The sequence below is a fragment of the Oncorhynchus masou genome, unplaced genomic scaffold, assembly GCF_036934945.1.
Source record: "Oncorhynchus masou masou isolate Uvic2021 unplaced genomic scaffold, UVic_Omas_1.1 unplaced_scaffold_1792, whole genome shotgun sequence".
In the NCBI taxonomy this organism is placed as follows: Eukaryota; Metazoa; Chordata; class Actinopteri; order Salmoniformes; family Salmonidae; genus Oncorhynchus; species Oncorhynchus masou.
The window spans coordinates 92,692-111,828 of record NW_027008117.1 but is presented as its reverse complement, the minus strand read 5'-3'; the positions used below and the strand labels follow the sequence as shown (position 1 = coordinate 111,828).

The 19,137-nt window shown below is 42.6% G+C and overlaps 2 protein-coding genes across 2 annotated transcripts; both read right to left on the bottom strand.

The window, feature by feature from the left end:
* Positions 1-2,858: 2,858 nt before the first annotated feature.
* LOC135532265 (stonustoxin subunit beta-like) lies at positions 2,859-3,741 on the bottom strand (the record flags this gene model as incomplete). Its single annotated transcript, XM_064959857.1, has 2 exons — positions 3,719-3,741; positions 2,859-3,349 (listed from the first exon to the last, which is right to left on the bottom strand). Coding segments are annotated over exons 1-2 (513 nt in total), but the record flags the coding sequence as incomplete, so codon positions are not given.
* Positions 3,742-10,202: 6,461 nt separating this feature from the next.
* LOC135532261 (NLR family CARD domain-containing protein 3-like) lies at positions 10,203-11,687 on the bottom strand. Its single transcript, XM_064959855.1, has 2 exons — positions 11,633-11,687; positions 10,203-11,542 (listed from the first exon to the last, which is right to left on the bottom strand). The coding sequence occupies exons 1-2, from the start codon at positions 11,685-11,687 to the stop codon at positions 10,203-10,205; spliced, it is 1,395 nt and encodes a 464-aa protein (XP_064815927.1).
* Between the last annotated feature and the right edge of the window lie 7,450 nt (positions 11,688-19,137).

Sequence of the window (19,137 nt, the reverse complement as noted above, 5' to 3'; positions counted from 1 at the left end):
TGTCATGCAACAGGTGATTAGGATTGTTAGATGAGCCCACTAAGTTCCTGATGAAGTCAACTGGTGAGCCTCTTTAGCAGCTAGTTCCATGGACACACTGATTTCAACGTCCTTCACCAAGGTCAGATGACTTTCAGTCAACAGTCTCTTGTGTGTCTTCACTCCGTAGCCACATTCTAGTCTGTCTCTGATGATGTCATTTAGAACAGCATTCAACTCAGTGTTCTGATAGTTTCTTTAATGCAACAGCAAACATTGGTGCTGATTCTCCCTCTTCCTGTTGTCTCCTGTGGAACCTGAACCTTTCAGCATTAACTAGTGGGTCCTGTGAAACATGTCCTTTAAGTATCTCCACAATATCCCCATACGTCTTATTACCTGATCTGTCTGGCTGTAGCAGGCTATCTAGTAAATTACATGTCACTACAAAATGTAGGCACATTGTTGTCCTCATCAATGTCATTTACAAGAACAAAATCTTCAAACCGTTCTGTATATGAGCTCCTCTGCTCAATACTTTCACCAAACTGTCCAGTGGTTACAACCATTTTTCATTTCTCAATAAGCTCTTGATTGTCACTCACAATATTGTCCTCAACCAGGGCAATATTTTCCTCAGTCACGTGATCTTCATTCACTTCACTCATTGACGTGTCTTTCTAGAGTCGCACCTTGAGCATTTTTTCCCCCAAAGTTCATCTTCACAATTGAACAAATGTCCCTTCCTTTCTATATTCCTCCCGTTTTATTCACGTTTTCCTGCTCTGACGTCCGTTTCAAGTCCTTTTCTGCCGTCCCTGACGATGTTAACTCTCTCTTTCTTAGCTCCACTATGCCCTTGCCTCTGCTAGAAATACACTGTGCTAACATTCACCTAACCTGAAGGACAGAAAATTACATTTTAACCAGTTGTAAAAAACAACTTCTTCCAGATAGAATAGTTCCTTTAGATTCAGACTTACTCGTCACCAATCTTTTATGTCTCGTGGGTTTCATAACCACGTCTATATAACAATTCAGTAATGATGAGACGGGAGACAGGAATCAGTTCAACCATTTATCTGGAACGTGATCATCTCAACACATACAAACCCCCATGATGCTCTGCAGCACAACCCCCATATACAACAAATACATACATAAATAAGTAAATGGACACTAAACAAAACTCATAGAGGAATTGAAATGTTCAGTTCTAGAAGTTATGGCCATGGGATAGAGTCAGAAAGGTCAGTATGTTTGATCGCTGGTTACAGAGGTGACATAACAAGCATAAGGTCCATTATAACACAGTGAAGTAGAGGTCGGAGCTGAAAGCAGACATGGAAATGAGAGATCTGTCAATAAAAACTTACTTTCGAGTGAAAGGATGGAATGACTTAGTGTTAGTACCATTTAGCAAAAGGATGGAATGTCTTAATGTTACTACCATTTAGCAAAAGGATGTAATGACTTTGTGTTACTACCATTTAGTGAAAGAATGGAATGACTTAGTGTTACTACCATTTAGCAAAATAATGGAATGTCTTAGTGTTACTACCATTTAGTGAAAGGGTGGAATGTCTTAGTATTACTACCATTTAGTGAAAGGGTGGAATGTCTTACTACATTTAGTGAAAGGATGGAATGTCTTAGTGTTACTACCATTTAGTGAAAGGGTGGAATGTCTTAGTATTACTACCATTTAGTGAAAGGGTGGAATGACTTAGTGTTACTACCATTTAGTGAAAGGATGGAATGCCTTAGTGTTACTACCATTTAGTGAAAGGATGGAATGACTTAGTGTTACTACCATTTAGTGAAAGAATGGAATGCCTTAGTGTTACTATCATTTAGTGAAAGGATGGAATGCCTTAGTGTTACTATCATTTAGTGAAAGGATGGAATGACTTAGTGTTACTAACATCATATCAAACATAAAACATTTAAAACTGGTCTTTTTTTATTATACTGAACAAAAATATAAACACAACAGGCAACAATTGAAACATTTTACTGAGTTACAGTTCATAAGAAAATCAATCAATTGAAATCAATTCATGAGGCCCTAATCTGTGGATTTTACACGACTGGGAATACAGAAATGCATCTGTTGGTCTCAGATACCTTAATAAAAAAGTATTAGGATCAGAAAACCAGTCAGTACAATCTGCCTCATTCAGTGCGACACATCTCCTTCACATAGAGTTGATCAGGCTGTTGTTTGTGGCCTGTGGAACGTTGTCCCACTCCTCTTAAATGGCTGAGCAAAGTTGCTGGATATTGGCGGGTATTGGAACACGCTGTCATACACGTCCATCCAGAGCATCCCAAACATGCTCAGTGGGTGACATGTCTGGTGAGTTGTCAGGCCATAGAGGAACAGTTTTTTCCCAATCTTCCAGGAATTGTGTACAGATCCTTGCCACGTCGGGCCGTGCATTATCATGCTGAAACATGAGGTAAATGGTGGCAGATGAATGGCACGACAATGGGATCTCATCACGGTTTCTCTGCGCATTCAAATTGCGTCCAGCGTGTGTGTGTTCGGGTGTCCAGTGCGTGTGGGTGTCCAGTGAGTGTGTGTCCAGTGAGTGTGTGTCCAGTGAGTGTGTGTCCAGTGAGTGTGTGTCCAGTGTGTTTTAGTGTCCAGTTTCTCTGTGTGGGGAATCTGAACCGTTCTCACAGGGTGCAGGATCACGGAAAGAGACAGACACAGTTACCATGGTTATTGTTTACAAGAATAAACTGGTCCAAACTGGTGTGTGTGTGTTACTCCATGCATTTAAATGTCATAATGAGATCAAACATAAAACACATGATCAGAGTGAAACATCATGTTGTGTTTGACACAGGGTCGCTGAGGAGCAATAACAAACCCTGAACCCTGGATAGAGGGGCTCAGTGAATGTGGTGTAGAATGTGATCAGGTGGGCCAGTGTGTCAGAGGAGACTCTGTAAAAGGACAGAGTGCCGGCTGGCCAGTCCAGATACACTCCTACTCTGTGGGAGCTGGAGGGGACATCTATGAGAGTGTAATTATTATTGTGCCAGGCAGTGTAACTGTTGTCAGAGAAGTCAAGACTCCAGGACTTGTCATTGGATCCAATCAGACTGTCCTCACCCTCTCCTCTCCTGCTGATTCCTTTATATGTCACTCCTATAACAGCCCCTCTCCCACTCCTCTCTACCTCCCAGTAACAGCGCCCAGTCAGACCCTCTCTACACAGCACCTGTCTGCAGTACTCAAATCTCTCTGGGTGATCAGGATACGGCTGCTCCTCTGTCCTACGTGTCACCTTTCTGTTCTCCTCAGACAGAGAGAGGAGTCTGTGTGCTGTGTTTGGGTCCAGTGTGAGATCACAGGCATCTGATGGATAAAACCAGACACAATATTAGAAATTATCATCATTCACATTAGAATGTTAACTCACCTTTCACTAATTCATTGAATGTAGATGTGTCTAGGTATCAACAGGAGAAGTTAAGGTAACTTGAGACTTGTTGAATGGTCATATGTTATACTGTAAAGGTAATATAAAACACGCTTATTCTGATTCACACAACCACACACACACATTTCTAATGTATCACGCACGCCTTTGGTGTCCCTGATTTCTGCTTCTGTAGAACTACAGCTTGATATTTAATATGTCCAAGTAATAATGATGGTGGTCTTTGACTTAACTTGAATTAAGACTTATTCTTAGTCATATTCTTCACAGAAGTCAACACTCACATTTTCTAAGCCCAGGTTTCATTGTGTACTCACCATGTTCCACACTGTAGCAGTAAGCAGAGGAACAGACAGTCATTGAGGGATACACAAGAGCACACACACTGGACACACACAAACCACACACGCCCACACACACACTGGACACACACACGCTCCACACACACACTGGACACACACACAACCACACACGCCCACACACACACACTGGACATACACACAACCACACGCTCCACACACACACACTGACACACACACAACCACACACGCTCCACACACACACTGGACACACACAACCACACACGCTCCACACACACACAACCACACGCTCCACACACACAACCACACATGCTCCACACACAACCACACACGCTCCACACACACTGGACACACACACAACCACACACGCCCACACACTGGACACAGACACACACTGGATACAGACACACACACACACAGGACACACACAACCACACACGCTCAACACACATACTGGACACAGACACACACACACTGGATACAGACACACTGACACACACACTGGACACACACATACAAAGACACACACAATGGACACACATACACACTGGACACACATACACACGGGATAATTACACACACACACACACACACAAACTAGACACACACACAATGGACACACACACACACACAATGGACACACACACAAACATTGGGGACACACACACACAGGACATACAAACACACGCAATGGACATACACAAACTGGACACACAGACACACTGGACACACACACACAAAACTGACACAGACACACTGGACACACACACACACACTGGACACACACGCACACACACTGGACAAACACACATACAAAGACACACACACACTGGACACAGACATAGAGTGACACACACACATTGGACAATTACACACACACACACACACACCAGACACACACACTAGTCACACGCCGACACACAAACACACACACACACACTGGTCACACACACATACTGGTCACACACAAATACTGGACACACACATCCTGGACACACACACACTGGTCACACACACACACACACACTGGATAAACTGGACACACACACTGGTCACACACACATACTGGACACACAGACATTGGACACAGACACACAAACACACACACAGACACAAACTGTACACGCACACACACAAAACTGGGAACAAACACACACACACACACTCACACTGGATACTAACAATGGACACTCTACACACAAACACACACACTGGACACACACACGCGCAATGGACATGGACACACACACAATGGACACAAAAACAAGCGCTGGGGACACACACGCAAACACTGTATACACGATGGACACACACACACACAAACTGGACACACACAGATACACATACACTGGACACACACAAACACTGGCTACTCACACACACACAGAAACACACTGGACAAACACACACTGGACAGAAACACACATGAGACACAAACACACATGAGACACACACACTGGAAACACACACACTGGAAACACACACACACTGGAAACACACACACACACTCAGGAAACAGACACACACACTCAGGAAACAGACACACACACACATTCGACACAGACATACACAGCGCCACACACACTGGACACACACACACACACTGGACATTCACACTGGACACACATACACATACTGGTCACACACACATACTGGAAACACATACACACATCCTGGACACACACACACACACTGGTCACACACACACATACTGGACACACACACACACTGGTCACTCACAAATACTGCACACACACGTACTGACACACACATACTGGATACACACACACACACTGGTCACACACAAATACTGGACACACATCCTGGACACACACACACTGGATAAACTGACACACACACACTGGTCACACAGACATTGGACAGAAACACACATGAGACACACACACACACACGAGACACACACACACACGAGACACACACACACACACGAGACACACACACACACACGAGACACACACACACACACACACGAGACACACACAGTCGACACACACACAGTCGACACACACTCAGTCGACACACACACAGTCGACACACACAGTCGACACACACACAGCCACACACACGGACACACTGGACATTCTCACATACTGGACACACACTGGACACAGACACACACACAGACACAGTGGACACACACACGCATACACTAGACAACCATGCTGGACACCAACAAACACTGGACACTCACACAAACTAAACACACAAACACATACTAGACACTCACAAACACACACTGGACACTCACTGGATACAGACACACACACACTGGATACAGACAGACACACTGGACACACACACACAGCGACACACACACTGGACACACATACAAAGACACACAATGGACACACATACACACTGGACACACACATACACACGGATAATTACACACACACACAAACTAGACACACACAGACTGGACACTCACACACACACACACACACACACACACACTGGACAAACACACAAACATTGGACACACACACACACACAGGACACACAAACACACACAATGGACATACACAAACTGGACACACAGACACACTGGACACACACACACACTGGACACAGACACACAGAGTGACACACACACATTGGACAATTACACACACACACACACACACACACACACACACACCAGACACACACACACTAGTCACACGCTCGACACACAAACACACACACACTGGTCACACACATAGTGGACACACAAACACAAACACACACACACATAGTGGACACACACAAACACAAACACACATACTGGATACACACATACTGGATACACACACACACACACTGGTCACACACAAATACTGGACACACACATCCTGGACACACACACACTGGTCACACACACACACACACTGGATAAGCGGGACACACACACACACTGGTCACACACAAATACTGGACACACACACACACACACACACACAGACACACAAACACACACACACACTCACACTGGATACTAACAATGGACACTCTACACACAAACACACACACTGGACACACACACAATGGACACACACACAATGGACACAAAAACAAGCGCTGGGGACACACATGCAAACACTGTATACACGATGGACACACACACACAAACTGGACACACAGATACACACATACACACATACACTGGCTACTCACACACACACACTGGACACACACACAGAAACACACTGGACAAACACACACTGGACACAAACACACACTCAGGAAACAGACACACACACATTCGACACAGACATACACTGGACACACACACACACTGGACACACACTCAAACACACATACTGGTCACACACACACACACACATACTGGTCACACACACACACATACTGGAAACACACACACACATACTGGACACACACACATACTGGACACACACACATACTGGACACACACATACTGGACACACACATACTGGACACACACATACTGGACACACACATACTGGACACACACACACACACTGGTCACACACACACACAGGTCACACACACACACAAATACTGGACACACACACACATCCTGGACACACACACACATCCTGGACACACACACTGGTCACACACACACACTGGTCACACACACATACTGGACACACACACACACTGGTCACTCACAAATTACTGTACACACACACACACACACACTGGTCACACACACACATACTGGACACACAAACACACACACACATACTGGATACACACACACACTGGTCACACACAAATACTGGACACACACACTGGATAAACTGGACACACTGGTCACACACAAATACTGGACACACACACACTGGTCACATACACACTGGACAAACTGGTCACACACACATACTGGACACACACACACACACTTGTCACACACACATACTGGACACACAGACATTGGACACAAACACACGAGACACACACACACACACGAGACACACACACACACACACACACGAGACACACACACAGTCGACACACACACACAGGACACACACACAGTCGACACACACACAGTCGACACACACACAGTCGACACACACAGGACACACTGGACATTCTCACATACTGGACACACACTGGACACAAACACACACACAGACACAGTGGACACACACACGCATACACTAGACAACCATGCTGGACACCAACAAACACTGGACACTCACACAAACTAGACACACACACACACACACTAGACACTGGACACACTCACATGTCAGCATATAACTTAGTGGTGGTAAGAATATTTGTCTTTACCAGCCTGATAACTCAAACATGTCTGATATGAACATTGACATAAACCCTCTACATACTTGAGTTTCTCCAGTCTGCAGTGTGGATCCTCCAGTCCAGCAGAGAGCAGTCTGACTCCTGAGTCTCCTGGGTGATTGTAGCTCAGATCCAGCTCTCTCAGGTGTGAGGGGTTTGACTTCAGAGCTGAGACCAGAGAAGCACAGCCTTCCTCTGTGACAAGACACCATGACAGCCTGCAAAGAGTAAAATCATTTCAAAACCACACTGCTATTCTTTGGTGGTGAAAGTGTTTTCTATTCAATGCTACCAATTATATGCATATCCTGGCTTCTGGGCCTGAGTAACAAGAAGTTTAATTTGGGCACGTCAGTCAGGCAAGTAGACCCTAAGAAGTTTTAAATAAAAGGTGACATTCTGTAGTATCACCTAATATGACACTTTGTCTCTCAAATCTAAATTGCTGGAGCTTGGCGCCAAATTTAAAATTGTAATCTTCACTGTCCAAACACATATGGTGTGGACTATGTGTGCCTGGTAAACACATGTGGATCTGGTGAACATTTACCAGTTCTTGACCAACTACAGGAACACTGACCTCAGAGTCTCCAGTTTACAGTGGGGATTCCCCAGTCCAGCAGAGAGCAGCTTCACTCCTGAATCCTTCAGGTCATTGTTACTCAGATCCAGCTCTCTCAGGTGTGAGGGGTTTGACCTCAGAGCTGAGACCAGAGAAGCACAGCCTTCCTCTGTGACTAGACAGCCTGACAGCCTGCAAAGAGTCAAATCATTTTAAAACCACACTTCTATTCTTTAGTGGTGAAAATAGTGGCATAATATTTTTTTCAACATATTCAGATATATCAGTGTCCTGAAAACTGCCATATCTATTCATAAATTAATTATTAGAAATTATTAGAAATTATTAGAAATTAATTATTAGAAATTATCATAATATTGCTTGTAGAGAGACAAATGTATTGTACAAATATTTGACTAGACTGACAAGAACATTTTAAAAAGCAGTATCAGTCAAAAGACAGACAGTGAGGTATCAGATTTAGATTGTATTGAGTATACAGTCCACACCATATATATTTCGACAGTGAAGCTAACATTTAAAATATGGATCTATACTCCAGAATTTTGGATTTGAGATCAAATGTTTCATATGATGTGACAGTCTATAATGTCACCTTTTATTTGAGGGTATTTTCAGACAAATCTGTTTCACGTTTATAAAAATAAAAGCACTTCATGTGTCTCGTCCCCCTATTTGAAGAAGTCATAAGTATTCTGACTAATTCACTTATTGCGTATCAAAGTAGTTTAAAGTTTAGTATTTGGTTCCACATTCCTTGCCAACAATGAATACATCAAGCCTGTGACTGCCATGATTAAGAAAGAGCATGAATGAATCATTAATAATAATAATAATGAGTGAGAGAGTTACAGAGGCTACAACAAGACATATTCACCTCTCACCGTTAACCTCAAATAAAAGATGATTTTCTGTAGTGTCGCTTAATATGAAACATTTGATCTCAAATCTAAAATGCTGGAGCATAGTGCCAAATTTGAAATGTTCCCTTCACTGTACAAACACATGATGTGGACTGTGTGCCTGGTAAAAGCATGTGGATCTGGTGAACAGTTATCACTTGTTGACCAACTACAGGAATACTGACCTCAGAGTCTCCAGTTTACAGTGGGGATTCCCCAGTCCAGCAGAGAGCAGCTTCACTCCTGAATCATTCAGGTCATTGCTACTCAGATCCAGCTCTCTCAGGTGTGAGGGGTTTGATGTCAGAGCTGAGACCAGAGAAGCACAGCCTTCCTCTGTGACTCCACAGCCTGACAGCCTGACAAAGAGATCATCATGATTTCACAAACACACTGTTCATTTAAAACCTGTAGTGTAGAAGGACAATGGCAGATGCATTTGGTTAATTCTCCCAAGCAACATATAGATTCATCTACCGTCTCCTTGTCACGATCGTCGTAAGAAGCGGACCAAAGCGCAGCGTCGTGTGAATGCATCATTTTAATGGATGACGAAAACACAAAGTAAATTGAACAAAACAATAAATGAACAATGACCGTGAAGCTATATACCAAATGTGCTGGTGCTGGACCCCACTCCACCATAGTCTTAGTCCGCTTATGTGACCTCCTAGAACGGGCGACCCCGCCGCCAACCTAGGACTGGCAACCCTACTAAAGGGCCCCACTGGACTGAGGGGCAGCTCAGGACTGAGGGGCAGCTCAGGACTGAGGGGCAGCTCCGGACTGAGGGGTAGCTCAGGACTGGCTGACGGCTCTGGCAGCTCCTGGCTGGCTGGCCGCTCTGGCAGCCCCTGGTTGGCTGGCGGCTCTGGCAGCCCCTGGCTGGCTGGCGGCTCTGGCAGCCCCTGACTGGCTGGCGGCTCTGGCAGGTCCTGGCTGGCTGATGGCTCTGGCAGGTCCTGGCTGGCTGACGGCTCTGGCAGGTCCTGGCTGGCTGACGGTGTGGATCGGTCTCTTCTTTCCCAAGATACTTTTCATTCTTCTGTTTGTTATGAAACTCCACAAGGTGTGTGTACATCTCAGTCAGAGTCTTGGGCATCTCGTCTCTCTTATGTTTCAGGACGTGTTCAAGGACTATTGCAGATATCCAACAGAAGACTGGAATGTGGCACATGATGTGTAGGCTCCTTGATGTCTTTATGTGTGAGAGGATTCTGCTGGCCAGTTCCTCATCACTGAATCTCTTCCTGAAGTACTCCTCCTTCTGTGGGTCATTGAACCCTCGTACCTCTGTCACCTGGTCAACACAATCTGAAGGGATCTTATTGGCTGCTGCAGGTCTTGTAGTTATCCAGAGGAGAGCAGAGGGTAGCAGATTTCCCTTGATGAGATTTGTCAGCAGAACATCCACTGAGGATGACTTTGTGACGTCACAACAGATCTTGTTCTTCTTGAAGTCTAGGGGCAGTCGGCACTCATCCAGACCATCAAAGATGAACAGAACTTTGTACTTGTCGTAGTTGGAAATTCTTGATTCTTTGGTTTCCATTGAGAAGTGATTGAGAAGTTCAATCAAAGTGTGTTTTTTCTCTTTCATCAAATTCAGCTCCCGAAAAGGGAATGAAAATACAAATTGGACATCCTGATTTGCTTTTCCTTCAGCCCAGTCCAGAATGAACTTCTGCACAGAGACTGTTTTTCCAATGCCAGCGACTCCCTTTGTCAACACAGTTCTGATAAGTTTGTCTTGTCCACTTAAGGGCTTGAAGATGTCGTTACATTTGATTGCAGTCTCTGGTCTTGCTTGTTTATTGGTTGTTGTCTCAATCTGTCTCAGCTCATGTTCATTATTGACCTCTCCTGTTCCACCCTCTGTGATGTAGAGCTCTGTGTAGATATTATTGAGAAGTGTTGGGTTTCCTTGTTTAGCGATCCCCTCAAATACACATTGAAATTTATTCTTTAGATTAGATTTGAGTCCACGTTGGCAAATCACAGCAAGCTCATCTGAATGAAGAAATAACACAGAGGATATTAATATTGCATCTGTTCCAATGCCTACAGTATTGTAGGACTGTGTTATAAAGTTTAAATTACATGAATTTATTCTCTTAACTGTGTGTATAAATGTGTATATGTTTTCATGATGCATTACACACTGGTGTGACTGATTTATATCATTATTGACCGTATTATTTTCTCTCTGTGTAAATTGAATAAACACAATTTTCTGCTGCTACTTGATGAGGTCACTAAGTGTTGTATAAAGACTGCTACAATATCATTGTGTTACACGGCTACTTTAGCTGTACTTTAGTTTCAGCTTTTAAATGTTTGTTGTAAAACAGCATTCAACATGAGGCAGACAGCTCTTACATTTCTCCAGTGTGTCAGCAAGCTCCTTCTGGTTCATTTTCCTCAGGATGTGCAGTGTGATCTTCAGAGCCGCCTCTCTGGCACTGCTCTCATGCTTCTCATCTTCAGCATCCACTTCCTTATCCTGCTTCTGACTCTCAAAGCCTTGTGGGAGTTCTGGACTCAGAATCCTCTTGAACATCTGCAGCTCGTTCTTCACAAATGTCATAATATTCTCTTCAAGCAACTGAAATAAAGTAATTAAGTTAAGCAAGAGAATAAATGCTCCCTCTTTAACACATTAATGAATGACAGATCAACTTTACTTGAGATAAACAAAACAAATGTACATAACAGGACCACATACACTGAATATGGAGGCCAGGTCTGTTTGATGACTTTGAGAAGACTGACCACTGAGAATATCTGACTCTGATCTCTCCTGTTGGTTTCTGTGGACAAAAGATGAGATTACATCTCCTCATCCAGGGAGTGTACACACTCTCACACACTCACACACACACACACAAACACAGGGAATGTTGTGTTTGTTTAATATTGTTTTAGGACTATGAAAATGGAAAAAAAAACAATTAGCCTATGGATTATGAAAACACCAAAAATAAATGGGAAACTGAAAGAAGAGAAATTACTAGAGACAGTGATGTTTAACTCACAGAGACAGTGATGTTTAACTCACAGAGACAGTGATGTTTAACTCACAGAGACAGTGATGTTTAACTCAGAGACAGTGATGTTTAACTCACCGACCAGGACCCATGAGTTCTTCTTACCTTAGTTCATTAGAGAAGTCTCCATCTCTAAAGTTTAGAGGATAATCCATAGACCGGTCAGTCTTCATAGACACACAGCTGGGTACAGGGGAGGCTGGTCTCTCCTGCTTGATTGGACTTCAACACAACAAAGACAAACATTCCATCTCTCACTTTATTTTTTATTTTTAAGGGGTGGATCAGCTTAATATTGCGGAAAGATTGTTGCTTCCATCAATGTAATTGTCTGCATCATTTCCAATCCCCCATATATTTTTGTGGTAAATATATATATATATATATGTATATATCCATATACATACACACATGCATACATTTACACATATATACATACACATACCTATATAGATATACATACTTTTTAAAGAATATACTCCCTGCAAACCCTACCACCCTTTCCCCAATTAGAGTAAACTAATAAACACTTATGCTTCTATCTTCAGTTTATACATCTTATACACATTTTACAGACATAATCGATTTTACAATAGTTATATTTTGTTTGTTTTTAGTCCTTCCTCTATTTCTGATGTCCATCCAGTTTGATTTCTATTTGTAATTGCGCTATTTCACAACATTTCTGAACCTATATACATTTTACAGACCCCGTATGTTTTACATTGGTTATCTTGTTATTAGTCAAACCCTTCAGCTCCATTCAACCTCTCCCATCTGTCTCTCAACACCATCCATTTTGGATTTCTATTTCCATATATTTTTCAACTGTGCAGTGATGCTTCACAAATGAATTGAACCTTTCTATTCTCATAGCTTCTACAGATTGTAAATTTTAAAAATATTTTTTTGCTAAAATAATTATTATATTATTGATTGATTGACTATGGCTTTTCAAATCACCCAGTATTGCTATCTGCAGCGTTAGTTCTAGGCAAATGTTGCAATTCTTCAGCCATTCCTGGACCTGTCACGAGCAACATATGGACAATACCAAAATAAATGATCTCATGACAATTTTGGGTAGAGCAGACATTTCCATATGTCTGTGTTTACTACATGTGTGACATAACTCCACCAGTCCTATTTATGATCATTCACTAAAATTAGAACTTAAAAAAAAAATATATATATATATATATATATTTTTTTTTTTGTCAATTAGTATATTTGAATTTAACCACGATATTTGTTGTATTATTTGTTTCGTAATTTCAGGTAGATTACCAATTGACTGGAGAACCAGTTTGGATTTAAGTATAACTTTTGTATGACTGATGCCTTTAGTGAGAGGTCTAATGATTTAATATTTAATAATTTCTGCCCTACTAATTCATATTCGTTATATAAATAGGCCCTTTTAATTTTATCTGGTTTGCAATTCCAAATATAATTGAATATTTTATGTTCAGATAATTCAAAAAGCAGGTCACTAGGTGTAGGCAAAACCATAAGCAAATAGGTCAACTGTGACTAAAGAGTTAATCAGGGTGATTTCACCACAAATAGACAGGTATTTTCCTTTCCATGGTAGCAACATTTTATCTTTTTTTTGTTGAAATTATGGGAGTGAGATCATTTCTTTCTTTTGGGATTTGTATGTCTACATCTCCTTCAGACCATTTTATTGGTAAACTACATGGTAATGTAGAATTCGCATATTTTTGTGATCCAATACTTAATATCATCATCATCATTTGGTTTTAATCCAGAGAGAATAGCAAAAGTATCTAGATCCTCTATGAGGCTGTGGAGAGACTCTAATTGAGGTTTGAAAAGAAATCATGAATCATCAGTGTACAATGACACCTTAGTTTTTAAGCCATGGATTTCTAATCCCTTAAGATTATTGTTTGATTTAATCTTAATAGCTAACATTTTGATGGCAATAATAAATAGATATGCCGATAGTGGACAACCTTGTTTTACTCCTCTAGAGAGTTTAAAACTTTCTGAGATGTAGCCATTATTTACTATTTTACACCTAGGGTTACTATACATAATTTTAACCCTATGGCAACGTTAAACTATTTTAGTCAAGATGTGATGAGCCAGAGCAACCAATCAGCTTCAATGCAGGTGCTCAACCCACTACCCTCACTGTTCTCCCTCCACAAGTAACCACATCTTCTTCTCCTGTACATATACCCCTGTGACTGTGCATATACCCCTGTGACTGTACATATACACCCGCTCAAGTTTTTTTTCACCTTTATTTAACCAGGTAGGCCAGTTGAGAACAAGTTCTCATTTACAACTGTGACCTGGCCAAGATAAAGCAAAGCAGTGCTATAAAAACAACAACAGAGTTACACATGGGATAAACAAAAGTACAGTCAATAACACAATAGAAATATATATATGTGTTGTGTGCAAATGTAGTAAGATTAGGGAGGTAAGGCAATAAATAGGCCATAGAGGCGAAATAATTAAAATTTAGCATTAACACTGGAGTGATAGATGTGCAGATGATGATGTGCAAATAGAGATACTGTGGTGTGAAAGAGCAAATAGATAAATAACAATATGGGGATGAGGTAGTTGGGTGTACTATTTACAGATTGTTTATGTACAGGTACAATGCTCTGACAGCTGATGCGTAAAGTTAGAGAAGGAGATATAAGTCTCCAGTTTCAGTGATTTTTGCAATTTGTTTCAGTCATTGGGCAGCAGAGAACTGGAAGGAAAGGTGGCCAAAGGAAGTGCAGGCTTTGGGGATGACCAGTGAAATATACCTGCTGGAGAGCATGCTCAGGGTGGAAGTTTCTATGGTGACCAGTGAGCTGAGATAAGGCTGGCTTTACCTAGCAAAGACTTATAGATGACCTGGAGCTGGTTTGGTGATGAGTATGAAGCGGGGGCCAGCCAACAAGAGCATGCAGGTCGCAAAGGTGGGTAGTATATGGGGCTTTGGTGACAAAACGGATGGCACTGTGAAAGACTACATCCAGATTTCTGAGTAAAGTGTTGGAGGCTATTTTGTAAATGACGCCGAAGCCAAGGATCAGTAGGATAGTCAGTTTTACGAGGGTTTGTTTGGCAGCATGAGTGAAGCAGGCTTTGTTGCGAAATAGGACGCTGATTCTAGATTTCATTTTGGATTGGAGATGCTTAATGTGAGTCTGGAAGCAGAGTTTACAGTCAAACCAGACACCTAGGTATTTGTAGTTGTCCACATACTCTAAGTCAGAACTGTCCAGAGTAGTGATGCTAGTCGGGCGGGCGTGTGCGGGCAGCAATCAGCTGAAGAGCATGGATTTAGTTTTACTAGCATTTAAAAGCAGTTGGAGGCACGGAAGGAGCATTGTATGGCATTGAATGCTAAAGTGGCTGTTCCACTGGATGTCAGAAGGTGAATTCACCAATTTGTAAGTCGCTCTGGATAAGAGCATCTGCTAAATGACTTAAATGTAATGTAAATGTAATCAATATATTTATGCTCAGTGTGTCGTCGTGATCTCTGCTGAAAAGTTTGTTTCTTTTGGAGAGTCTGTCCGCCTCTCTCTTTCTCTCTCTCTGTTGTAGTTAGAATGGATAGTTCAGGAGTGACAGTCATTCATGTCATTATAGAAAATATGTTTTGGCGGTTGTCGGTCTTCACGTTCAATGAAACCAAATTCCTAACTTCAGACTAGTAATTAATATCAAAGACTTGTTCTTATTCTGTCGGTATCGATAGTCTAAGAGTTTAACCACGTGGGATGGTTAAAAGACTCATCGTCTCAAACCTTGGCCCTCTCGTTATCGAGGTAAGTTGGTCTGCAACCTTTGTCCTCTCGTAATTGAGAGAAACATGGTCTGTTAAGAAATTCTCAAGGGAGGGGGTTTAATTTGGAAGAGCAGAAAGGGTTGTCTCATGACGCCAGATCATGCCTGTGTTCATGGGGGCGTGCCAGTGACTTAAGTGAAACTTTATACAGAAATAGAATTCTCTCACACTGCATCATTACATAGAATCCCATAATTTCACAAATAGTTTAATGTTTCCTCATTCATCCTGTACAACAATTAGATGTAAGCCTCATATCTGAGGCTATTGTATAAAGAGTGTTATGGTAATGTGGCCGTATTGCCTCCCATGAGTTTCACAAAATTGTACCAAACGGACCAGTTCGTAGCTGGATTCTTCACCGATCTTTTATACTTTCTCCAGAACATAAATGTTGTTCGACCTCAAGTTCTGTGAGGTGGAAGAGATTCCTTTGTTCTCTCTATGAAAACTCACTCTGTCTCTATACTGTGGCCATGAGGAGATACATTCCTGGAGGAATTTACGACCTGAGTGTGGGAGACAGAGAGAGGGGATGAGGCTTGCTGTACCCAAAGTCATGACAAGAGTAATAATAAAATATTTCCTAATTTCCAAAACAGTTATATTTCAGAGGGCTTCCCATTTGTCGGGTGTGGCACGTCACTTCCAGTTGATCCTGGCCATTCTGAAAACGTCTCCAGAACCCCAGGTTTGATGAGATTCAGAAAATCCAAGCAAGTTCTTTTCTTCTGCATCGTTGGTCTGATGCTCGACTTCCATTATGGGAATCAGCTGGTCCAGCGCCCGACAGCAGAGACATTCTGACTCTCCCGTAGCCTAAACCTATCACTGTTACATTGAACTGGGTGAATGGAATATAAATGACAGTCATCGAGTATGCTGGAATAGAAATAAGGCCATGCTGAAAAAAAAAAATTAAAATGGTCCTCCTCATCTTAAGCAGCACTGACCATCACTCAAGTCTCCCGCAGAGTCATGGTCTGTTCAGGGAGGAGCCTGTGGTGTCTTGACTTTCCTTCCTTCCTGTATTGCTTTTTCTCTTCTCTCATTCTGCCCGCATATTAACCAATTTCCTCTCTGTGAACTCCGGTCAAAACAGTAAGTCACAACTATTCCTCACCTGGAGGAGTCACTTGTGACAGTATTTATAAAGAGTAGGAGAGCTGATCTAGGATCAGTTTAGCCTTTTAGATCATAATGAATCCGATTACATGGAGAGGGTGACCTGGTCCTAAATCAGCACTCCTACTCTGAGACACTGCCTTAATGAATAAGAGCCCATGAGTCACCAGGACCAAGAAACCAAACACATACTGACCAAGTTCACATGCACACCAATATCCTGTTATTATTCACGATACTCAAGTATTCTGGTTTTGAGTTGATGCATATAAACATCAAATGAGATTCTCTCCACTGGGATTCTCTGCCTCAAACCCTATTACAGGGGCTGAGTCATTGGCTTACTGGTGCTCTTCCATGCCGTCCCTGGGAGGGGTGCGTCACTTGAGTGGGTTGAGTCACTGATGTGATCTTCCTGTCCGGGTTGGTGCCCCCTTGTGTTGTGCCGTGGCGGAGATCTTTGTGGGCTATACTCGGCCTTGTCTCAGGATGGTACGTTGGTGGTTGAAGATATCCTCTAGTGGTGTGGGGGCTGTGCTTGGCAAAGTGGGTAGGGTTATATCCTGCCTGTTTGGCCCTGTCCGGGGGTATCGTCGGCGGGGCCACAGTGGTTCCCGACCCTCCTGTCTTAGACTCCAGTAATTATGCTGCAGTAGTTTATGTGTCGGGGGGCTAGGGTCAGTCTGTTATATCTGGAGTATTTCTCCTGTCTTATCCGGTGTCCTGTGAATTTAAGTATGCTCTCTCTAATTCTCTTTCTCTCTCTCTCTCTCTTTTTCTGTCTCTCTCTTTCTCTTTCTTCCTCTCAGAGAACCTGAGCTCTAGGACCATGCCTCAGGAGTACCTGGCATGATGACTCCTTGCTGTCCCCAGTTTACCTGGCCCTGCTGCTGCTTCAGTTTCAACTGTTCAACTGGAACCCTGACCTGTTCACCGGACGTGCTACCTGTCCCAGACCTGCTGTTTTCAACTCTCTAGAGACGGCAGGAGCGGTAGAGATACTCTGAATGATTGGCTCTAAAAAGCCAACTGACATTTACTCCTGAGGTGCTGACCTGTTGCACCATCGACAACCACTGTTGTCATCTATGAACATTTGATCATCCTGGCCATGTTATGTTATAAACTCCACCTTGCACAGCCAGAAGAGGACTGGCCACCTCTCATAGCCTGGTTCCTCTCTAGGTTTCTTCCTCGGTTCTGGTCTTCCTAGGGAGTTTTTCCTAGACACCGTGCTTCTACATCTGTATTTCTTGCTGTTTGGGGTTTTAGGCTGGTTGTCTGTACAGCACTTTGTGACATCAGCTGATGTAAGAAGGGCTTTATAAATAAATTTGATTGATTTGATTGATTGATCGTATTCTGTATACAATAACCCGAAAAAGCTTGAATTCCGGTTACGAGAAACCAGGATAAGATGCCTGGGATAAGCTGATCTTAGACGGGATATTGTGGCATGTCAACACCTCATCCTGTTTACTGTTGTTTTTCACGCAGACTCAGTTTCACTTCTCCTCAGTGTTGTGTGATGATGTTGTCATCTGATTGTCAAACCAATCACCTGTGCAGTTTGATCCACCAGAATTCCATAATAATGAATTTTG

Coding starts and splice junctions, on each gene's coding strand:
- LOC135532261 (XM_064959855.1), bottom strand. CDS start 11,687: ATGCATCATGAAAACATATACACATTTATACACACAGTTAAGAGAATA. Junction 11,543..11,632: donor AGTTAAGAGAATAAATTCAT/GTAATTTAAACT, acceptor TTCTTCATTCAG/ATGAGCTTGCTGTGATTTGC.